The sequence below is a fragment of the Pelecanus crispus genome, chromosome 1 (assembly GCF_030463565.1).
Source record: "Pelecanus crispus isolate bPelCri1 chromosome 1, bPelCri1.pri, whole genome shotgun sequence".
Classification (NCBI taxonomy): Eukaryota; Metazoa; Chordata; class Aves; order Pelecaniformes; family Pelecanidae; genus Pelecanus; species Pelecanus crispus.
The window spans coordinates 50227946-50252780 of NC_134643.1; the positions used below are offsets into that span (position 1 = coordinate 50227946).

General features: G+C 38.1%; 1 protein-coding gene across 16 annotated transcripts in view; it reads right to left on the reverse strand.

The window, feature by feature from the left end:
• Positions 1-24835, reverse strand: part of ATP2B1 (ATPase plasma membrane Ca2+ transporting 1) — a 34536-nt gene that overhangs the window by 6138 nt on the left and 3563 nt on the right. For 4 of the 16 annotated variants that reach the window (XM_075727133.1, XM_075727125.1, XM_075727118.1 and 1 more), the window contains exons 2-18: positions 22971-23168; positions 21843-22097; positions 21637-21762; positions 21125-21268; positions 17575-17613; positions 15815-15976; positions 14860-15074; positions 13429-13671; positions 10802-11043; positions 7747-7984; positions 6632-6811; positions 6461-6548; positions 6057-6163; positions 3797-3988; positions 3382-3595; positions 3040-3251; positions 1047-1154 (exon numbers count right to left, since the gene is read on the reverse strand). In XM_075727133.1, the coding sequence (XP_075583248.1) occupies positions 1047-1154; positions 3040-3251; positions 3382-3595; positions 3797-3988; positions 6057-6163; positions 6461-6548; positions 6632-6811; positions 7747-7984; positions 10802-11043; positions 13429-13671; positions 14860-15074; positions 15815-15976; positions 17575-17613; positions 21125-21268; positions 21637-21762; positions 21843-22097; positions 22971-23168 (2963 nt within the window). The remainder of the gene's footprint in view (positions 1-1046; positions 1155-3039; positions 3252-3381; positions 3596-3796; positions 3989-6056; positions 6164-6460; positions 6549-6631; positions 6812-7746; positions 7985-10801; positions 11044-13428; positions 13672-14859; positions 15075-15814; positions 15977-17574; positions 17614-21124; positions 21269-21636; positions 21763-21842; positions 22098-22970; positions 23169-24835) is intronic. The other 12 variants (XM_075727155.1, XM_075727198.1, XM_075727223.1 and 9 more) reach the window with 10 other exon arrangements.

Sequence of the window (24835 nt, forward strand, 5' to 3'; positions counted from 1 at the left end):
CTTCAGTTTCTACTATTCTCAGAAAGTCAAAAGCTCTTTGACTTTAATGAGATGCTAGAGCAGCATGAACTGCAGCAGGGAAGCTTTGCCCTTGCAAGACACTTTGGGTCAAAGGTATTTCAAGCCATCTTGATTCTCTTCTAGACTACTTTTAAACCTTAGAGTGATTCTATTTGATTTTTTTAAATAATTCATTTTCCAGAAAACCTTATTAAAAAGCTTATACCACTTTTAGAATATGGGTCTATGTATGTATTTACAACTAAAATTCACCCTACCAAGTTTGTACTGGAAGTGTCCTTTACAAAATGGAAGGAAAGAAACTGTAATGGAAAACTCTTCATGTGGTATGAAAAGTTTAGACAACTATGTCATTATATAATGGAAAACTCTGTAGCTCTAAAGTTTCATGTAAATAAGCTTGCTGCTTACAAGCACTGTTGTGCATGCAATAGTAATGAAACTCTAAGGGGGGGGGGGGGGGGGATAAAAATCAAAATGCAATAGGTGGGGGAACTTTCCCATTATTTCATAATTATGCAAATGAATATTAAGGAGAAAGTTGTTTTGAGTTTTGCTGCATTTCTTGCTACTCCAGGAAGTTTTTAAATCAAGAAAATACTAGCAAGTTTAACAATTCTGATTTTTCAAGAAAACCATTCAACACTAAATTAAATATATTTCAACATTAACATGTTCCTTGCATCTGTATTTCTTACAGAACTTCTTCTAGTACTTACCTGGCTAAAGACACAATTTCATATTGAAAAGGTAACCACAGCTGCTTCTAGTTAAAAGTTACTGAACATACACCAGTCACAGCATCTAGTTATGAAATGTAACTAGTTGACCAAATCAGAGTAATATCCAACTACCAATTTTCTAGCTATTGAACTAGTCAATTTTAATCAATATTTACTGTTAATCTCCATATATTCATATAGTCCACTTGAAAGATCTGAATGCTAAAGATAGTGTATTTGTATTTTCCATGTAAAGTATTCTATTGCAAGTAGATATTTGGCATTTTGAAAAAGCTAGTTTACCTGGCCCCAGAGTAGTGTTCCCATGCCCAGGAAAATGGACCACAGCCATTGTTCAATTGAGAGTTCTGAGCAACTGAAAGGCTTCCCACCAAACTGCACAATAATTATCTGTAAAGAGCAACATCATTAAACAACATGTATCAATAACCTGTTACTAGAAAATTCCCTAATGCTTCAAGAGCACTGCAGACAACTCTGCATTAGAACACAGGATTTCCCATCTTATTAAGCATACACTTCCACTGTCTCAGCAGTTCAAGCAAGTTTCCAAACCCAAGCCATCTTATGCTTTTCAGTATTTCAAGAGCTACCCATTTGTTCTTCAAATGTCACACTCAAAGACCTGTTGACTACTTCACTTTGCTTGCAGTTCTTTCCCTTCATTTCACAATTACAGCATGTATTCAATGCTACAAATTTACAGCGATTATTTATCATATGAAAACCCATCTCAGAACCAAGTTGATTAATAAACTTGTATTAATACAAGTCATAGATCTACAGGACATGAAATATTTCAGAAATAATTCAACAAAATATTACTATATCCCCTCAGTGTTAAATGTCAGACTTCAAGTCATCATGGTGTGACATCAATGTAGTAAGTCTTGCGGGGGCAGGGGCAGAGATCTCAAAACCTAAATGAGCTCCTACTGACCTACCTATTACAAGAAGCTGTACAGGCCCTAATGAGCAAGGTATCCCTCTGCACAGGAATTATACGCATGAAAGTCTGCCCTGGAGAATCAACAATTCAAGTAGCAGGGCAGGCATGAAAATGAAACAGTATTGACCATTAAGTAGGACACCCGGCAGCTGAAAAGCCCAAAAGTATCTTCTTTTATTAGCACAGAATAAAACACTGAGACCACAACTCAGGAGTTACTTATCTGGGAAGGCGTTCAGTCTGCCAAGTTTATAAAGGGAACACAGTTGTAGTCAGGTGTAATTTCTACATATCTGGTTTTGTTGCACAACAGTCTGCTGCATATGCAACCCTAAAAATAGGAGCAGCTTCTGAAGAAGCGTCATCTAAAAAAAAACCTAAGCCTGTGAGAATAAGTGAACTAACTTTATGTGAAGCAGAGGTTCATACATTTGCATTGCTTGAACCACTATGAGTTTGGTCAACTTCATGGAATCGCAAGTCTAAGGAGAAGCTTAAGGTGTAGGTTATATCCTAAGTCTGAAATAACTTAAGTCAAAATGAAAAAGCATTCTTAAAAAAAAGTAGTATACTGATTTGTGGGTTATTTCTTCTGATGAATTAAAAGTTAAGGCCATTTAGAAAGTGAAACTATTTCTTATAAACTATTTTTTTTAGATTCAATTTTGACTTGGTGTTTCTCAAGACCAGTGTGTTAACCCAATCAATTTCAGATAATTTCATTTCATTTGGTAGCAGATACTGAGTAAACTAACTAGCTTTTACAAATCTGCCTCGATGCACCAACAGAAGGTCTGTAGACATCAGTGTTTTTCACCTAAAACAGTAGCACCTATACAGATAACTGTAAAATACATACTGATGCAGATAACTGATTTCTGCATCAGGAAGATAAAAACTGATACTTAAGTTTCTAAAGCTTATTCATGTCCTAGTCTTATTAATGTAACTTTTATATAAATTGTTTAAATGGGCTCTTGTTCAGATGCACAGGCAGACACCATGAGGAAGAGTTCTGACTTGGGGGGCGGAACATATAACTTCTTCACATTTTGTCAAGAGCCTAGAACACTAAGATCAAACTGAACGACTGAAAAATTTAAAAGGTAAATACAAGTACTACTCCATTCCAATTTTACCAAAGAGGTCTTACCTGAAAACCCTGTCAAGCAGCACTTCCAAGTGATTTATAGCATGTTTGACACTGAAGGTTTTTCACATTGCAGAAATGAAATACCTGGCACTGGTTGATTAGCATTTCCAAGGTAAGCAAGTACATCAGTGTACTAAGTGCATTTTCCCCCCACCCTCCAAGAATTTACTTACCTGCACAACAAACGTCCCCAGAACAATAGAACAGAAGATAGCGTTGTTAAAGATTCCTTCAAAAACGTTTCTTTCACCATGAATTTTTCGGGCATTAATTTCATTAAAAAGCTGCATCATCACAAATGTATTAAATACAATAGTATAATGCTCTGAAGGAGGAGCATGCAGAGGTGCATTTCTTCCACTATCGATATCAAAAATTTTCTCACCTGTGTATAAAAGGCATTTATCAGCAACTTAATTGGTGTCTTTACGCACACACTACAACATAAAACAAGTCTTAAGATCACATCTCTGTACAACTTTTAGAATAACTTTGTAAAGCCTCAGTATTCTTACCAGCAAACAGGAGTGTGAAGACCACTACGAGTTGGTAGAAAGCATGACCCAAAATGTTCTTCATCATTGTACGAGAAATCAAAGGTTTGTTTCTACCATAAGGCTTTCGCAACAGAAGAGCTTCAGTGGGTGGTTCTGTTGCCAAGGCAAGAGAAGCTAATGTGTCCATTATAAGATTTACCCACAGCATCTGCACAGCTTTAAGCGGAGAATCCTATAAAGATAGATACATAAACCCTCCAATATAAGTGAACAAACTGCAGCTATTAAAGCCATTTATTATACAACATGGGCATGTTCTGAAGAGCATTACGTTCTTTGGTCTAGTATTTAACTGAAAGTTTGAATTCAAGAGTTAATCAGTCATGACATTTTCAACCTTTATTAGCTGAAAGAATCCACCACCAGTACGTACTTGTGTTATGCATGCTCCTGTAAAAGCAACAATTACTGCTACTACATTGACAGTAAGCTGGAACTGAAGAAATTTGGAGATACTGTCATACACGTTTCGTCCCCACATAACTGCTTTAACAATACTTGTGAAGTTGTCGTCTGTAAGGATAATATCAGAAGCTTCTTTAGCTACGTCTGTTCCAGCAATACCCTGGTAGAAAAAGAAAAACACTATGAAATATAACAGGATGCACTGACTTATGTAATAGAAGCTATTATTATATCCTTCGTCAGCATTCACTTTGATGCACCATATCTGAAGGACTGTTTTAATGTAAGCACCTAAAGTTCTACTGAATCAAGTTCTGCTTGCAAGTTCTACTCAAGCGTGGGAAAATGTAAACAACAACAAAAAAGGTAATGTTGTCTTTAAAAAAAGACCTTAATAAAAATCCTCAAGTTGATGATAAAGACACTGTGCAAGTTCTCCCAAAGAAATGTTAATGAACTCTGTTCAAGGTAAAGGCCACCAGATGGTGCAGTACTACAGTTTAGTCCATGTCCTAACGCGTTTGCTACATGGATTTCAGAAGTAGGGCAATGCATGTGTTAATAGAATCATAGAATCATTTAGGTTGGAAAAGACCTTTAAGATCATCCAGTCCATTACAAAGTAGAATGATACACATTACCAAAAGCCTTTTGCAGAAGAGCATTGGCATTAAACAGCAGAGTATGTAATATGACATTCTTAAGTTTTAAGCACTTGTAGTCTCCTACAGTATCCAAACAGTTAAGCTGAGTTCTGTGTAATACCTACTTCAAGGATATTTATTTTGCTTTCAGCATTTCAAAACCACTAACTCAGTAGCAAATTTAATGATCCTTATCCTTGATACATTATTTTGCCAATGAAATGAGTCACCTGCACAGCTATGTGTACACCTCAAAAGGTACCTTTAAATATCATATAGTAGGTGGTATATTTTAAGTGCTGTTTAGGTAAGCAGTTAGAGAAATTAAGTTTCTTACACAGATGAACATAGGCAGCAACTGCAGGAAACATTTAAGTTCTAGAAGATGAAAATAAATCTGCCCCTGACAGTGCCAACTACAGCAGCTATACAATAGCAGAAAACAGATACTCGTTAAAACAAGACTGTTGCAGTCTACAGAACATTTCATGTGTGGCTATCAAATTTGTAAGTTATGATTTTGAAAAATACTCCTTGAGAATGACATGAAAACTTTTCCTTTTCCCATTTTTTTTCCTTCAAATTAGCACATGGGTCAGTGCATCTGCATGTGGTATAGGAGGAGTGTGGTCGTCTTTTTTTTTTCTCTTTCAAATGCTTAATAATGAGTTTTTAAAGACTAAAGTGAACTACTAGCACCAAATTGTACCTTGTCAGCTTCAGACTGAAGAGGAATCTTGAGGCAAGAGGAAGCTTGAGGAATCTATCTTACAGTGTTTTGAAAGAGACAGAAGAAAGCCAAAGCCCACATGCTTAAGGCATGAGTCTATCTAGTATTAGCACTTAAGGCCAAGACTTGGTTTGGCTACCATTTGAAAGGGTAGCTGACAATTTAAATTGAGAAAGCCAAGTAATCTAAGGAACCACACAGACAAATGTAGATCCTAGATTATCATAAAATGCTGTTACTTCAGTTGCACTAGAGATGTCTCTTAGTATAGCCTCCAAAGCCATTTTAAACATCAACTGGCAGTGTCTCTCATTATAGTCTCCCAGCTCCTGTGCGTCATTTCATGGAAAACAGATGAATAAGCTCATTCCATACTGCATATAAGCTTTACTCAAAGTCAACATAGTATGCTGTTTACCACCTAAACTCATTTTGCCTTATGTTGAACAGATCTCATTTCGGAAGTCTTCAATAATATCAGTAATTCTATTCCTACATTTTGCAACAAGCCTTTGTGTAAAAAGGTTTTGATTTGCAAGTGACTGGGGATCTGCATTTTTCAAGTGTTTTTCAATGGCAAATGCCACAAGGATATTTTCCATCAAATAAAAACATGGTTAAGTTGGAAGACTGAGGGAGGGGGAAAATTAAATGTTAGAGATGACGACTCCATTAACTTAGTTGCATATTAGACTCATGAAACAAGCAAGGTTGTTTAATCGTCAAGTGATTTGATAAGTTATTTTATCAAAATAGGTCTTCAATGTACTGAAGATTTAAAAAAACCAAACAAACCCAAAACAAACCAAAAAAACCCCAAAGAAACACCCCCAAAAAACCTCCCCCAAACATACCATAGCAAATCCAACATCTGCCTTCTTCAGGGCTGGACCATCATTGGTACCATCACCAGTTACTGCTACAACTTGCCTCTGTTCAAAGACAGTGCTGTCAATTATACCTAAAATAAAGTGATATTTTGGTGTTACAGTTCAAAACTGACTACACAGCACAGATTAAACCTGAAAGAGAAGCACAGTTTTTGTCTTCCTCAAAGGCATATTAAAAAAAAAAAAAAAAAATCACAACAGATAGTTCTAGTTGGCTCCATTTCTCAAGCAAGGATGGGTGGTGGGGAATCAGCTGGCAAATGAAGACACCCTCATAGGCATTTCCCACTGCTCAGTACTAGATTTTTTTCTAGAAGCAGAAAAAAATCATCTAGCTTTACGTAGAAACTCACATAGTTTTTACTTACCTTTTACTAGAGTGTGTTTGTCAGTGGGAGAAGATCTTGCAAGAACACGAAGCTTTGGCCAAATTTTATCTATTCGCTCTTGCTCTATCTGCAAAAAGAGCATTGGTTATATTCTACAGTTAGGAGACACAGAATATCTGCTGATCTACTTTACATAGTCAGTATGCTTACCTCTCCTTTTTCATTGCGTATTCTCCTGTTAAAATCTTTGCCCTCTAAACACAGGAAGTCTTCACCAGGATTCAGAATACCACATTTTAATGCAATAGCACGAGCTGTGTTAATGTTATCGCCAGTGACCATACGTACAGTTATGCCTGCACGTTGACACTTTTTTATTGCATCAGGTACCTATAAGCAAAAAAAAACCAAAACAAAACACCCCACAGGCTCAGAGACTGTATGTTAGCTGAATAAATCTAGACATGTGAGTGAAAGGAATGTTTTTGGCTTAATCCAGGATAACTCTTACTTTAAAATCAAGACTGTTGTTATGGAACATTTAAAAACACCAAACAAACAAAAAATCAAGTAGCTTACCGCAATTCTTCTCCTGAAAAACACAGGCAATTCTGGCAAAGGGGCTTTGTTGTTATGTCATGTCCCCTCCCTCCTCCCTTCGTTTTTCAAAAACTGCAGTATTCAAAAATACCACAAAAATCCTCATGACATATTAGGCTGTAGTATTCAAAGGTACTGAATACTGGGGTTTCATTTATGATTATGTGAAATAAACTACAGCTCACACTCCACTACTTCACCTATGACTTTTAGTGTGAAGTCAGGATAGCACAGATCAGACTGGAGTTCAACTTATATGTAGCATAAAAGCTTTCACTGTTCAAAAATACTGCCCTCCTTAGACCTCACCCACAAGCCAGACTCCTTACCACAGTTCTCAGGTGACAAACCCTCCTTTCCATCATTCCCCATAAGCAGCTGTCAACAAGCACAATGGCTAATATTATCCTAAACAATACTCCTAATATTCCAAGTGGTAAAAAAATGATGACAAGTTGTTCCATCTACTGAGACCCTGCACAGTAAGCGCCTTAAGTCATTAGTTTGTACAGAGCTTCAGTAACACAGCATAAGTGACATTAAGAAGTTTTAATCTGCTTTTATAGCTCCATTAACTTTCTCCCCAAGAAATTAGATTTTCATTTATCAACTATGCTTAAGGCATACAATAGCAATTCAGTTCCTTGTACTCGCTGCATGACCACCAACAACATGAATCAAGATCTGTTGTAACACAATCACTGCAGTTTAGTCAGTGACCCTACCTCAGGTCTCACAGGATCTTCAATCCCAACAACCGCAATGCACGTCAGACCAGTAACAATGTCATTTTCATTGTCCCATTCTGGCTCAGGTTCCCCTGCTGGGAAGTCTCTGAATGCCAGGCAGATGGTTCTGAGCCCTTCAGAAGCCATTGGCTCAATTACAGTTTTCACAATATCATCACGGTCCCTAGGTCTAAATACCTTTGGTTCTCCATTAGCACTCAGTATTTTGAAGCACCTGAAAAGGAAGGTTTAAAGAGTTATCAAATTTTAACCATAAGTTCAGCCCACTCAATGGCTTATTAGTCAACTCCAATAAGTTTCCACAAGCTTTGTTTTTGCTAGACACACACACAAAGCAGCCAGTAGCAGCGTCACTAAGGTAATCCTCTCCATATGCACTTAATCTCTTCCCAATTGCAAAACATACTAGGTGTAGAAAGTTAACTGAGCCAGTCATCCTAGGATGAAAATAGTGCCCAATGAATTTAGGACACAAATATTAGTTACCTCCCAGAAGCATCCATTTCTCCACTGTAGGTAAACAGACTACTGTCTGTGCTGGTTGAGTCAGTCAATCCAGTTTCAAGTTCAACAAAATAATCCCACCTTGTTAACAGTTATACAAGTCTCAGAAGTACAATGTGTTTCAGAACATGCACGTGGTGCTTAAACAGCTGTAAGCACTAAACTTACAGCACTAAAAGCAAATTGTGGTACTGTGATGAGCCAATGCTATCCTTAAGAGTAGTAAGGTTTGCCTCCTGCCCCCACCCCCCAATCTAAGTGCAGAGAATTCAGAGAGCATCTGGCATAGAGTTCTTAATGTGAAGTATTAAATGAAGAACAAATACTTAAGTCTGATTTAAATATTTGTAAAAGAGACTAGATTCGACACTATGTACTCTAACATTTCAACACATGCTCTTTTAGTTATGTTCCTTCATACCAAAGATGCCACTGCTTTCATAGACAGCATACATACTTTACCAATATTGATGCCATGAACATAACACTACCAAATATTTTGAACAATAAATTTAGTCTTGTTCATCTGCATCTTTAGCAAAGTTTTGCCATAAAGCAACGCCATAAGCATTTGTTCTACAAATTAGTACTAATGTGGCACTGAAAAAAAGATAAGAATTTATGACCTTTTTAAAAATATCAAGTTCACACCTGGAAGATCTGCTAAAATTACTACGATTATATTTAAGTATTTAGTCCAAGGGTTTAGGGAATTCCCAGGTGCAATATGTATAAAAAAAGTTTCCACCTCAGCCAGGAAATGAAAACAAAGCAGTCCCTTAAAGCTTCATAGTATTAATCATAACTGAAATTTGATGTCTATCCGAATTTCCTGATTTTGGTTTTCTGTTCAAATGTCAGCAACCACTAAGGATATCTTGTGTTAGCTGCAATCACAGGGCTTGTGATAAATTCAAAGCATTCCAAGACAATTAAATAGAAGCCAATAAGCTTTATGTAAAGATTTATTTGAAATGCACTTCAAGTATTTGACTTGATGGTAAGGAAAGAAGAAGAAGCTGCTCTGCTTGAAAAAGTTTGCTGCATTTCTTCTACACTTATTAGCGACTCATTTGTGTCATAAATATTCATGTTAAAGCTTTCAGTGATCAAGAAGAGTCATACATGTGAGCACAATTGACAAACCAGGTTACAAGCCCCGAGATTAATTTCTGGCACTGCATAGGTAAGTGGGTAAAGAAAGTGGCTTATGATCCTAAGGCTTTTTGCTAGTCCATACATACTCTGAAATAGTTTTGGAATTACAGCTATTCCAGTAGTAGCCAAATCAGTCTAGGTTTTCTTATTCTTTGCCCAATGTCCTTACTATTTATTTTCTTATCTCAGTTATGAAGCCAAGTGGACCACATGAGTCTGGGCTGAATGAGTTTTAGCAATTTCTACAGTTCAGTTGCTCAATGAGATAATAAGGTACAAAATACTTCTGCAGGTAGAAGGAATGCAAATATAGGCATACTTATTCACTGATGAGACTTGGCTTAAAATCTAGCTATGAAAAAAATTCACATGTAAATCTAAGTTCCATATCAAAAGGAACAAGAGTCCTTTAAAGATTGACCTTTTGTTGTCAGCACTAAATTGAGGAGAAGGAACATTTCATCTTTTTTCTTTACTGCATTAGTACTTTCCTAGATAATGATTTGGGGGGCTAGTAGCAAGCAAAAAGGTAAGCTGAACTGATGAACATAATCTATGCACTCCTCAGACTAGAAATAGTCTGACATCAGAACCAAAGCCAGACTGGCTACAGCTGCTGTTCCTAAAGAACATGATGCATACATGCTTGACTTCTCTCCTCAGAGAGTTAGGAGTTACCATGGTCTTCTTCACATCTAAAGGTTTATGCCAGTGGTGACTAATCTCTCACTAATAGTCTAATCTCATTCTAATAAATCCTCTATAGATGGGCAGATGCATAAGGAAGCAATTTGCTTTGTCACATTAAAAAACCTCAAGTTTCTCTATTGGCCAAGTTCAACCTCCTGGTAAAATGATCAACTTGGACACCAACTTGCACAGTCTTTTGAAGCTGAAAGTAATCTTAAAAGTAATCACTTTTCAAAGGCACAAGTCCTTTCTGGAATTTAGGCATATCAGCTGTTCGGACTTTACTGGAAGATGGGTGAGCATTTTGAACAACCACACCTGAAACTATAATAGGTTAACTAGAGAATAGGTCAATTCATAGACACTTTCCTGTATCAGAGCAGAGTTCACAAGTTAAAATTAATCACGACCAGCTCTTTTTTTTGGGGGGTAGGGTGTGAGAATTGTAGTAACAGAAGTGCTAATTGTCCATCTTACTGTAGAAAGTCAAACAACTGAGGGAGAGAAGCAGGGAAGCTGGCTGCAGTCACAAGGATATAAGACTGCTGCACTTGTTTGTGAATAGGGTGACAAATATTTCTCAGGCTACGGCACAATGTTGTTTAGCACTTCAGTCTCCTCACCTATCACAACATTTAGCCAAATTTAAGTGCTGAAGTACAATAGTAGTTGCTCTTACTTTTTAAGAACTATCTCAGAGGCACCTTTACTGAATATCCGGAAACTGCCATCGGAGTTTTTTAACACAGTACTCATAGATTTTCTAACAGAATTGAAGGTGTACACTTTGTACAAATCCTCTTCTGGTATCTCATTTCTTACATCCTGATAATCACGTTTTAAATCCAAGAGCAATCCCAGCAAGGCACATTCAGTTTTATTTCCAACATGACGTGGTAGGCCACCTTCTTTTTCAGGAGGCTGCAAGAACAACAAGAACCTTTGCTGATTAGAAGGTTAACTTATGAACCACTGAAGTACAGCATTTAGAAAACAAGGAAGCTAAGGCCAAGCTTATCTCTGGGATGGCGGTTTCACTTTTGCAACTATTACTCTATAAACTCCTATGAGTCGTGAGCCAAAGTCATACTGCTGGCTTTCATAAGTAACTTCTGTACCTGTTTAGGGTTTTTAAGTCCCTTTCTCAGACTCAAAAATCACCCATTAAGTTTGTATCAAATCCCAACAAGACCCTCCTAAAAGGCATTTTCCATTGCTTGACATATCTATCTGATCAACTGAGTGTAATCCCTGAAATAATTATTTTGCATTTTAAAAGTACAGATAAGTTTAAGTAAACTGATTTAAGCAAGCTAAATGGCATTATTTCTGCTAAATTAAAGTATCCTCTCCTGTAATAACTCTTCCTCAATGACTTAGACTATGATCACATCACCTGTTAGCCTTCTACTGGATAAACTAAGTCTTTAAGTTTCTTAAGTCTCACTACAAATTCTGTTTTCCAGGCCTATTTAATTGGAAAGAGTTCAGAAACAAGTTTCCAACCCTTTAATACCAGACAAGTTTCTTATCTCAGCAATGTGGACTATGCACGTACTAGCGCTATAAGTAAAGGAGTATTTCTCTCAAGATATTTCTGAGCTTATATAGCTATAACATTGCAGTGTAGTTAGTAGCATAAAAAGGCAGAAGCACTTACTCAGCCTGACATGCCCCAAAGAGCTAGAGCGGAACTATATTAATCATAAGTCAGTGATCCATTTTCATTGTTCAGAGCTGCAAGATCTTGGACTTGCTCACACTTTCAAAATGTTCACTTTAATGTGTACTTTAAGATGTCCAGTTCTGGGCTCCCCAGTACAAGACACATGAACATCCAGCCATGGGCTGCAAAGATGATAAAGGGACTGGGGCGCCTGACATATGAGGAGAGGCTGAGAGAGCTGGGACTGTTCAGCCAGGAGAAGAGAAGGCTCTGGGGAAGAAACTTATCAGTGTTTATTAAAAGACTGAACAGGGCAGGCAGGTAGAGCAATGGTAAAGACTGCCAAGCCAGACTTCTTAGTGGTACCCAGTAAGAGCACAACAGGCAATGGGTACAAACTGGAACTCTGAAATTCCATTTGAACATAAGGAAACACCTTTTTACTCTAAGGGTGATCAAGTACTTGATCAGGTTGCCCAGAAGTTGCAGACTCCCCATCCTTTGAGATTCTCAAAGCCTGGCTGGACATAGGCCTGAGCAGTGTGAGCTGGCTGGCCCTGCTTTGAGCAGGGGAATTGAGCCAGATGATCTCAAGAGGTCCCTTTCAACCTTCTGTAATTTTGTATAACAGACTAACTCTGACTGCATTGGATAAAATTTGATTAAAACTGTAGTAGTAAGGGACCTGCTCAGTTTACCTGCAGCTAATTCCCACCCACCCCACCCCCCCATAAAAAGGTCTTTAGAAAATAGACTGTGAAACTCCTCACAAGCTATAACTCATTAGTAGTATTTCAGTCTTGTTTCAGAGAAATCGGTGCTGATGATCTTGATGTGCTGCCTCAAGTATGGCTATTGAGGAAATTCTTGCAGAGGTACCATCTTTATTGGCTGAAAAGTAGCTTTTGGACTGGGTTTTTACTGCTATTCCTGTACAAAGCATTCATAGTGGAGGCTTCTACTAAATCTTGAAGTGCTAATTTATTTATTTTTTTAAAGCTAAATCCTAATTATTGTTTTTGTTGCCTTAAGGAATATAAGTTATGCAACATGTTGGAATAACTACAGCAGGGAAGTTATGTTCAGAGTTGCAGAAAATGATGCACACAAAAGTGCTAAAATAGTCCAGTATTTATAATGTGTAACAGTCCATTATTCTTTTTAATTCAAAATATTTTGGAAGTCTCAAACAAGGTACGAGCAAAGATGTTATACAATAGTATCTGGAATAAACCCCCGTCAAAATCCTCATCTGTACTTGCATTTTCTCATTACATTCTAGCTAATGTTACGCTACTTTTACATGTTTACTTTGAAGTAGCACTCAAATCAAGCCAAGATGCTCTTCAAGTAAGGTAAACAGCCCCCCCATATAAAACAAATTTAGACACAACTGTGAATTTAAAGGAAGTTATCTTCCTGAGATTGTGTCTTTGAATTATCAGTTCTAACTGAAACAAGCTATTTTTGAAATTTAGTCTCAAATGAACTGTTGAGTAATTTACAGCAGGTACAAAACACCTTACACTGCATTTTGCCACACACTTACACTTAACTGCCTACCATATGGCCACCAGACAATTTGCATCTTTTGAGGAAGTTGTTTAGTTACCTTGATTAGAATGAAGAACTCCACTTACCAGTATTTTGGAAGTATAAGCACAATTAACAGAAATTCCTGTCACAAGGTAAGCCATAGTTTTCTCTGGAATAGTTTCTGGTTCTGGAATTTTTTTATAATGTTTTTCATTGATGTAGGCTTGGACCACTGTCATTCTGTTCATGGTCAATGTTCCCGTTTTATCTGAGCAAATAGCTGTTGCATTGCCCATTGTTTCACATGCATCCAGATGTCTCACCAAGTTATTATCTTTCATCATTTTCTAAGGAAATAAAATAAGTCAACAGCTAGCCATGACCATTACTTCACATTTCAGAAATTCTCATTTAGGGTGTGCAGTCTTACACAGCAGTTTCAGAAGACACTCAGCCTTTAAGTTATCTGGCATCTTACAAAGGAAGAATTTGTAGCTGCCACATTCTGTAAGGATTCCTTTAAGTCTATCATGTCACAGTAAACTTCATTTTGAACAAGGTTCATAAATACAGTCTTAATCTCCTATACCTGCATGCCACACTGACTACTCATACTAGTCAGACTGTTACGAGCAAATAGTTTATGATGCTACTTAGAAATAGAGGAGAGGTACAGACTGAGCTTTACTAGATACAACATTAGAAAAAGTCTTTCTGCTTACAAGAAAGATCAAGTAAGCTATGTTACAGACTCATCCGAACACCAGATGATAGACGTTTCAAAGACACTAGAGTCAGACTTAAAATCAAATACAAACTGGGAGCCTAATGTTTCAGCTATGCTAGTGAGGATTACACAAATTTCATAGGTCAAACATCATTTTAAATTCTCTACTTAACAGGTTTGGATAGTATTTTAACCTTTAAGAGGCAGAGTAACTTCAAATGATACACTACTAACTAGTAGTGGCCTTAGTATTGTAAGTTACTAAGTTTTAGAACGCAGCCTAAACGGCCATTGTCTTTACAATTAGATATTCAGATCAATAACCAGTCCAAGCATGCTGAAGTGATAAGAAAATTAAGAGAACAAAGAGCATGAGTTAAAAACCATGCTGTATAGTAAATAGAAAGCTCTATGTTCTACAATATTCAGTCCTCAAGGAGAATCAATCTGGAATCTTTTGTACTAGCTGCTTAACACATCAGTTAGGTAGAAGTTCAGGTTTACAGAAGAGTTTGGTATTTACAAACTCTAACACATCTATTTTTTTTTTAAGTGCTACAATGTTACGAGCTAAACCCATTCATCTTTAGTCGGTGACAACAGACTGTCATTGGTCACTGTTCATGTTAGTGCATATTCAGAGCTCAAGAAAAATACTGGGGTGGCTTTCTTATGCAGTTCAGGGAAACAAGAACAGTTTCTTCCCAATCTGTTACATATATATGATGCAGCATATCTCAGCTGAGGTTTTACAACTGATGAATACACCCACCCACCTTTGAGATCTGTTCCCTATCTATCCACTTACCTTAACAGAGTAAGCTAGAGATATAGTGACTGCAAGTGGAAGACCTTCTGGTACCGCCACCACCAAGACTGTAACTCCAATAATGAAGAACTTCACAAAATACTGAATATAAATTGGTGTACATTCAGCAAGCCAAGGTCTCTTCTGAACCCAGAAGGTATCAATTACAAAATATAACACAAGGATAATGACTGTGATTGCAGACATCAATAAACCTTGTTAAAAAGAGAATAAACAGTTTTCAGAAATTATTGGCAATACAGACTGTGGATAAACCAAGTGCAAATACTTCTGCCTTTACAGAAGTTAGTTTATAGTTAAGATTTTAAACACACAAGCCAGGAAACATTGATGTAGTTCTCAAAGGTCTTCCAACTTCCAATGCAAGTATTTCCTCATGCATTTCACCTAGAAACTTCTAAAATATTTCCTTTTTTCTTCCCATTTAATTGAAAAGTGTAGATCTAATTATGAACAGGAGAGACCAATACGTAAGGTCAATTGACTAAGCAGAATAAGAACTGAAATAATCCGGTAGGCCTTCAACAATTGTACTGCTGACTTATTCAGTAGAGAAAGCTGCTGCCAGTCTGTACCTTGCTTCCTGCTGAAGGTGGGATTAAATATGGCAGGTAAGCACAATGTTCAATGAACTGGGAGTAACTGGGAAGACGAATCAGAACTGCTGTTAGCAAGCTGTGCAGCACACTCAAGACACCACAGGAAAACAGTGAAGGAAAATGGACGTGGCTCAAATAAAGCAATAGAACTCGCTGAAGTGTCAGCTCTTTATAGGAAGATGCTTCAGTGTGTGGACTGTTCCAAAGTAGCAGGATAGAAAAATATATGCATGAAGTAGATGAGCATTACTTAAGTTATCCCCTCACAAACTATGCACATTCCAGCTTTATTCAAACTGTGACATCAACATAAGGAGGGTACAGATACATCATACCTGCTTTGCCAATCTGAACTGCGAGCTTTGTAAGTTTGCCTTGGAGAACAGACTTTTCTTTCTTTGGCAAATTTGCTCTCTTCTTGTCTTTCTCATCTCCATCCCCACCATCTTCACTCTTCAGTGGTTGCATTTCCATGGCTGCACCATCCTGAGCTTTAGCTAGAAGTTAAAAATAAAATTGAGCCATTCAGGAGTCCCCAGAATCAATGATACTTAAAAAGCTTAGTAACACCAGGCTCCACTAAACACCAGTACCGTGTAGTACCTTGTATCCAGAGATGACATACTGCACATGAATGTTTAAACAAGTGTATTGGGCGTAGGTGCTGGCTGCAGTGGAGCCACAGTGGAACAGATATCCACACTGCAGCCCATGGAGGACCCCATGCCGCAGCAGGCAGATGTGCCCTGAAGGAGGCTGCAGCCTGTGAAGGACACGTGCCAGAGCAGGCTGCTGGCAGGAGCTGTGGTCCATGGAAGACCCACGCTTGTGCAGTCTGTTCCTGAAGCGCTGTGCCCTGGGGGAAGGACCCACACTGGAGAAGTTCATGAAGGACTGAATCCCGTGGGAGGGGCCCCATGATGGAGTAGGGGAAGAGTGTGAGAAGGAAAAAGCAGCAGAGACAAGCATTATGAACTGACCAAAAAAAACCATTCTGCATCCCCCTGCGCTCCTCAGAGGGAGGAGGTAGAGGAGTCAGGAGTGAAGCTGAGCCTAGAAGGGGGGGTGGGGAATCACAGAATCATAGTTTAGGTTGGAAAAGACCTTTAAGATCATCCAGTCCAACCATTAACCTACACTACCAAGTCTACTCTAAACCAATCAAGGGTAGACTAGACTAAACCATGTCCCCAAGTGCCACATCTACCCGTTTTTTGAACACTTCCAGGGATGGGGACTCCACCACCTCTCTGGGCAACCTCTTCCAATGCTTGACAACCCTTTCCATAAAGATATTTTTCCTAATTTCCAACCTAAACCTCCCCTGGCGCAGCTTAAGCCCATTTCCTCTCGTCCTATCGCTAACTACTTGGGAGAAGAGCCCAACACCCACCTCACTACAACCTCCTTTCAGGGAGTTGTAGAGAGCCATAAGGTCTCCCCTCAGCCTCCTCTTCTCTAAGCTAAACAACCCCAGTTCCCTCAGCCGCTCCTCATAAGGCCTGTGCTCCAGACCCTTCACCAGCCTTGTTGCCCTTCTCTGAACACGCTCCAGCACCTCAATGTCTTTCTTGTATTGAGGGGCCCAAAACTGGACACAGTATTCCAGGTGCGGCCTCACCAGGGAAGGTGTTTTTAGTTGTTTTTGTTTCTCACCATCCTCCTCTATTTTTAATTGGCAATAAATTAATCTTCCCCAAGTTGACTCTGTTTTGCCTGTGAAGATAACTGGTAAGTGATCTCCCTGTCCTTATCTCAACCCACAAGCTTTTCATTCTATTTTCTGCCCTGTCCTGCTTAGGAGGGGGAATGAGAGAGAAGCTAGGTGGGCATCTGTCAGCCAGCCAAGGTTAACTCACCTCAACAAGAAAGCTTGAAAATCATTGGTAAAGTTTACTTTTGCAGTATCTAGCTATGTTAAGACTACCAAGTTCATTTAAGCATTTGTTTTGCACAGATTCACTTATACCATCTTTAGCATAAGCACTTCAGATCTAAGTATTCAATATGCATTTTCATGGGAAAGTATGTATTTGCTACATACACTCTCAAAAAATAAGGACTTGCTAGAAAGGATCAGAGAACCTGCATTTACCTTTGTTACGGTTTTCAACAGCTCCATCTTGCTTTTTACCTGTTGGAAAGGGGAACAAGTTGTGTTTTAAATTGGTTGTGCAGAGTTCATTTCAGTGTTTACATTTATACATAACACATACATTACCATATGCTGAAACAAGCAACTGCATTTTTTAAAAAAGTGTAGAACAAACTGGAGACAGAGGGCTGACATAACTGAGGCTTTAAAAGTATAAGTCAACTCACAGAAACAACCCGCATCAGTTTTTTGGACTTTTCTTTTCCCATACAAGACTGCTGCAGTGTTATGCTACCATAGTTAAGTTTGCACAAATTACTGATACAGGCATTTATTACTTGTGAGGAAAGCTTCTTAAAGGCTTGCCTAAACATTTTTCTAGGAAAGAAATTTGTGACATTGAAGTGATTCTGGTGGCCTCAGTCTTGCTCTCTGTTCTTCCAACACTTGGCAACTGTATCTGATTATTACTGTAAATGAACTGTAGGATCTCACTTCCAGAATCAGTGCTTTTGTACATGTCCTGGTTTCAGCTGGGACAGAGTTAATTTTCTTCCTAATAGCTGGCATAGTGCTGTGTTTTGGATTTACGATGAGAATAATGCTGATAACACACTCATGTTTTAGTTGTTGCTAGGTAGTGCTTACACTGGTCAAGGACTTTTCAGCTTCCCATGCTCTGCCAGGTGCACAAGAAGCTGGGAGGGGGCACAGCCAGGACAGCTGACCCAAACTGACCAAAGGGCTATTCCATACCATATGACATCATGCTCAATATAAACTGGGGGGAGATGGCCGGCGGGCAGTGATCCCAGCTCAGGAACTGGCTGGGCATTGGTCAGCGGGTGGTGAGCAATTGCATTGTGCATCACTTCTTTTGTATATTCTTTTATCATTATTATTATTATTACTTTCTCTTCCTTTTCTGTCCTATTAAATTGCCTTTATCTCAACCCACAGGTTTTACTCCCTCCCTCCCCCCCCCCCCATTCTCTCCCCCATCCCACCAGAGCAGGGGAGGGTGAGCGAGCAGCTGTGTGGTGCTTAGTTGCCAACTGGGGTTAAACCACAACAGTACACCACTGCAGAAGCTGCTGTAGTATAAAATACTTATAAATCCACACCAAAGCTTAATGGAGGTACAGTGCTGGATTACTGGATCTATTCTAACCCTATTTACGCAAGCATGACTATAATCTGTTGGCAACATACCAATATTACACCACTAAAAGAATAGTTCAAGTTCATAATAAAATATCGCTCCTACCTCTTTTCAGAAATTTAGTTCAACAAGAGATCATAAAGAAGGACAGTGAAATAATGAAAGAAATTAATGAGTGAAACATTAAAGGTAACTAGAAGACCAACACATTATGTGTAGCTTATTGGGGCCGGGGGGCACACTAACTTTTTTTGTTTGAGTTTTCAGATAAAAAGGTTTAGATGCTACCTTGGCAAGTGATAAACTTTTCTCCTAAGTAGAGAAAGCAAGGGTTATATTACTATTTGCAATAACCTGAAATGAAAGCACAAAATTGAGGAACTTAGAACAAACCCCAGAATTTTTCAGTCTCACTGATAATTCATTAAGTCTTTGGACTTAGGTTATGTAGACTGAAATGTATGAGAGTACTCAGGTAGAAGAAAATCAAATTATCAAGTAGCCTGTCTGGCATGACATTTAACACCTCCACTACATTATTATTGTAGACACAGTCTGGTTTCTATATATAAGATTCCCCCCAGGCATCCTCAGAACACCTGAGGAGAGAAAAAAAAACCCACCATGTTCACCTTTTCCAGAAGTTGACGCTTCAGACTTTTTAAGAACTCATCATTGTCTCCTAATTTAGTATTTGTTCTTTCCTAGTTCTCCTTTCTCTCTTACAAGAGCAAAGTTCTACGTTTGAGTTACTTCTAACTCCTTGCACATACATTTGCTTTCACTCCAAACCAAACCATACACAGCTAACTAAAAATAGCCACTTTAATCTCCTTAACATTCACAGAGATGCTAATTTAGTTTAACCTGAGTTTTACCAAGGAGAATCTTATCAGGCACCTAACTTAAGGGAGAGAGGAAGTTGTCTACCTTGGGAGACAAAAAACCCACAAGTATTCAAAGCCCTAGGATACACCAAAACACTACTTGTCAAAAAGACTTCTGCTCATAGAATAATAGACACTGGCAGAATATGAATAAAAACTATAATCTTCTCCATATCTCCTGGAGCAGCTGGTACTGTTGCTTGCTTCCTCCTCCTTCCTCTGTAAAGGAAAGAGCAAAGGTTGGAAACTGTTCCACACTAATCCCTGGAAGCATTGCAAGTCAACTTTTACTCTTCAGTACCATGCTTGAGCTTGAAACTAATTTTGAACTTTCAATTCTTGTAACAATTCTTGTAACTTACTTCTGAAGAAGCTTACTACTTTAAGTTTCATGAAGGGTCAGAACTGTAAAGTGGATTAGGACAAGATGACAAAAAGAACAGTTCAATCCTAATTCCTACACAGAGCACACATTTCAACAATTGCTTCTTTAGTTTGAAGGCACTGAGATTCCTAAGCACATTTCTGTATGGCTTTCCATTACTGTTTCAGATTCCTCTGATGAAAGAGTATATCTTTCTGCCAAGAATCCTCAGACTCAGTCCCATGCAGTAGACCTCACAACAGTTTCTACAAAAATTTTTACCGTGGTGAAGCTCACTCCTGATCATGCCTTGTAAGAGCTAGTATCAAAACATTACTGGTTAAAATTTCTAAGCTTTGATTCTCAGGATAAAGGCTATGGCTTAGAAAAGTGACCTTAGCATTCCAGCTACTGAGCAAGTCCTTCAGAATAAGGAAGATAGCCCATTTCACACTTCACAGAAGGGCTCCAAAATGCTCTGTGTTACAAGACCCTCATCCCTCCAAAAATAAAGTTTACAGAAAAGTGCCACTAGGGATTTGCCTCATGTATATAGCTGAATATTCCAAGTTTCAGCTCTGGACGAAAAGGAGTGGCAGAACAAGCTGTCTGATCACTTTTATCAAAATCAGTCTTGTATACGTTTAAGATATCCAGAAACTCAGCAATATCAATGATAAAAGCTTTTCCCCTTGAAGTGTCATAGAAGAAATCCCTATACAGGACATTTTCTATCTGTCAAAAGCAGAACTAGATATTTATTAGGTTGAGTTATTGGTAATAACCTGTTTGCCATAAACATATATTTGCTATTAGACATTAATGTACTTTGGAATTACACAAGATGGCATTTTAACAATTTATACATGGTATGGCTGGTTAGGAGTTGTAAACTTTCCAACCTCTAATTGATCAATGAGATCTCAAGTTTAAATTAAAAATCCACGTGATGAGTTAGTAGTAGTGGTGTACTCTCAGGTCACTGGACCTGAGATTTTTTTTTCCTGTGAAACCTACTGAAAGTATGAGTTTTAAAAAAAAAGATTTCTGGCTCCAGATGACTAGAACATGTTTTTATTCAGTAACATTCAGGATCTCACCCCTTCCTCCCCAGGGATTTAAGATTATTATGCCTACTTTTCTTGTCCTTCTTCTCTTTTTCCTTCTCCTTCTCCTCTTCATCTCCTCCAGCCCCAAGTAAGGTAAAGATAATCCCAGTCTGAGAGTTCACACCTACAGCAGTAACTACCATTCTTCCAGAGCCTTCCATCACATGTGTACCTGAAAGATTGAATCAGATTCTCCACTGAGACTTGAGCAGTTATATGGCAGAGCACAAAGGAAATGAGTTCTCAAACTTCACGTTGACGAAACTGTAAGATGTGTATATATAACACTGTGCTCCCCTAGAGCTTTAATTGCCAAAACCATCTGGAAAGTAAAACCATAAGCAACTACACAAAATGTTTGTCAGTTTTAAGTCTTCTGACTTTAACCAAGCGTTGTACTAGCTGCACTGGTTTTGGATACTTTTAGGAGTCAGCCTAGATAAGGTCCAGTTTGCCAGATTTTAACCACAAATATTTTAAATAACCAGTTTACCCCCAGAAACAAACAACTTTCTTCAAGAACTGTCAAATGTTACGCACCTGACAGCAGCATAGGATCTCTGTCCAGAGATTTCTTAACATGATCAGATTCTCCAGTCAGTGAGCTTTCATCAATTTTGAGGTCATTTCCTTGAATGAGTACACCATCAGCTGGTAAAAGATCACCTACGAGAGATCACTAGGTATGTTAACTGCAGTTACTTTTTTAAAAATAAAAGAAAGTTCAACTTCAAAAATATGTTTACCATATTTCACTTGTGCAATATCTCCAACGATTATGTCAGCTACTGGTATTTGGATGACTTGGCCACCTCTGATGACTGTGAATTTCTGTTCTTGTTCAATACGGCTCTGCAGTCCCCGAAATTGTTTCTCTTTACTCCAGTCATTGAAAGCTGTTACTAATACCACACAAACTACAGATAGGAGGATTGCTGCTCCTTCAATCCAACCTGCTTCAGATTCCTCCTCTTCTTCACCAATATTTACTGATCCACATACTGTAGAAAACAGGTTTTAGATTTAAGAAAGTTCACATAGATAGTTATTTCAACAACAGAAAAGTTTTGCCAAACAGAAGAAACTACTAATAGTTGCTAAACATTTTCCATGCTAGCCTTTACAATTTTACATTTATTTTCAGTAAGGGTAACATACGAAGAAAGCTAAAGAATCTGAAAGCTAGAGCAGCTCAAGGAAGTTAAACCACCTAGAATTTACTTCCCTGTTTATCTGAACATGAGATAAGTGGGTATAGAAAGATATTTGTCCTTATTATCTTGTTAAATGATGGCGTAAGAATGCCAGACTAGACAATTCATTAACCACCTTCTGCTTTCTCAACACTTCCCACTTTACCTTTACTTTTACAAGCCAGATATCATTGCAAGAATTCAGTTCAATGAAGGCCAGATCCCTTCATCTTCCATTTAGAAGTATAAATATAGCTTCATTTCTTAAATTAGAACATTACCAGTGTCATATTGCAAATCAAGGAAAATTTAAGACTTGCTGACTTCCCAAAGAAAGCACATGACCGCAAATTATAAATTGCTTAAATATTTGAGGCAAAGCTAAAAAAACCCACTTGCACAGAAACATGACTGGATCTAAGACAAGTCCTTGTTGCTGCTGCTTGCACTTTACCTTTAACATTATTTTGGTCAGAATGATACCAGATCATGACCAGTCAAATCTCATGTTGCCCTTTTAAGGCAAGCGAGAGTTCTAGTAGTGTTGTCTCAATAAGGAACAATAAGCTGCTTTTCCGTTGACTTACTGTCTCCCATCAGATTTACAGTATAGGCATGTTGGACCAAGCAAGTCAGTACTGTAATACAGGTAGATACCTACTTTTTAAAAAGTTTACTTACATGATTCATTTCCTCCTGGAGGCTGGTAAAAAGAAAGGCCCAAGGATACTACGGCTGCAATTTCTAATATAATTAGTGTAACATCCTGTAGTGCTTCCCATACTAACTGAAGAAATGTTTTTGGCTTTTTAGGAGGTATAAAGTTCTTCCCAAAAACTGCTTCTCTCCTTTCTATATCTGCTGGATTTCCACTTAAACCTATTTAATAATAAGACAAAGTTAGTGACACTTATTTGCACTTCACCCTCACAGTAGAAGTGATTGAGGGTTTCCCATTCATGCAGTCAAATCCCACTCCATATTTCAGTAGCAATACTGAAAAGCCATATCTCAAATACAATTACATAAGTATTATCCTTAAATCAGAGTCACTATAGAAAGCCAGATATATTTTATAATTCACACTTTGCCAATATAAAGTAAGCTGATGGTCTACCTACTTGCACTTAATATGACATAACAACAGAGTAACAGTAACAGACAAACCTTTGTACAAAGTAAACAAGTTTGCAAGACAAGATCATTAGTAGAGTTACTGCTATCAAGACTGAGTAGCACCATGCAGCTTTAGCATGACCACAGCCTGTGAAGCCAGTCCTGGTTCCCACTATAGGGATTCTGTATTCAGAGATAACATCCTAGGATCCTACAACTAATGTAACATTTATAATGAAATATTTAATATAATTAATAATATAAACTACTATAAATATTATATTTGTGTATTATTTAATTATGATATAAAATACTGTAAAAACCTGGTGAAGCTCTCCAGGCATCATGTGGAGAGAGGCAGCCACTTGATGCTGCTTCCGCCTGGACAGCAGTTGTTTGCTCTTCTGAAGCTTCACTTTCTTTCTACCTCCTCTCACAGAGAGAGCTCTGTTTAGCACTGTGCAGGGACTGTCACCTCAGTTTTGTACCTATCTTCTTTCTTATATGGCATTTTTCTTTCAGAGTCCTCTTCTCTGTCTCAACTCTTATACCATCCTTAAGGGGCACTAGCAGGCAAGAGTGAGGGGCCTTCATTAAAAGGCACTGCATGCTTCAAGAGTTAGCCAAGTCCTTAAAAATAAAGGAACACCAAGTATGTTCAGTGCAAGGTCATGCACTCAGGGTCTTCCACAAGTACACCTCCTGTTTACTCCTTCAACATTTTCCAGCTGCAACCCGCCATTCAGTATTTAAGCCACTAGCTCATTTTTCAAAGCAAAATTGGCCAAACGTCCAGCCATGTTCAGAGCAAAGGTCTGGATACTTCAACCATATTGCCCCCAAGGTTATGATCTGCACCTGCTTGAAGACAACGATTTTCCTAGTAGCAGTTTTTTTAGTAGTTAACCCAACTGCTCTAGTGATAAAGGCACTGCAAACACACTAGGTAATCAATAAAAACAGCGACCACTGCAACTGGCTTTCATAATAAGTGGGGTATTTAACACCTAACAGACATTTCCTAGAACCAACACATGATATTTCAAGACACTTTGCAAAGACTACTGAACCGCAAAGCTCAGTTTTAAATGCTAACAACTGCTAGTAATCATGTAACTGAAAAGCAAAATCTTACGTGCAGATCTTTTGAAAAAGTGAAACAAATTAAACATACTCGTAGTGTATACAATAAATTAGATTTATTCTAATACTCTTAGATTCACCTTGAATTCACACTGTTGGAGATTTAATACAAAGGAACAATTTTACTGGTTAGCCATAACACCATATTTCTTGAAGTTAAAGCTTTGAGGTGCTTACTTTCACTCTCAACAGCACTGCAAGACCATTTTGAAAAATCAAGCTATATGAGAGGATCTAGAAAAACTCAGGACAGCTCGGCCATTCCAAAAGGCTAGACCACAATCCTA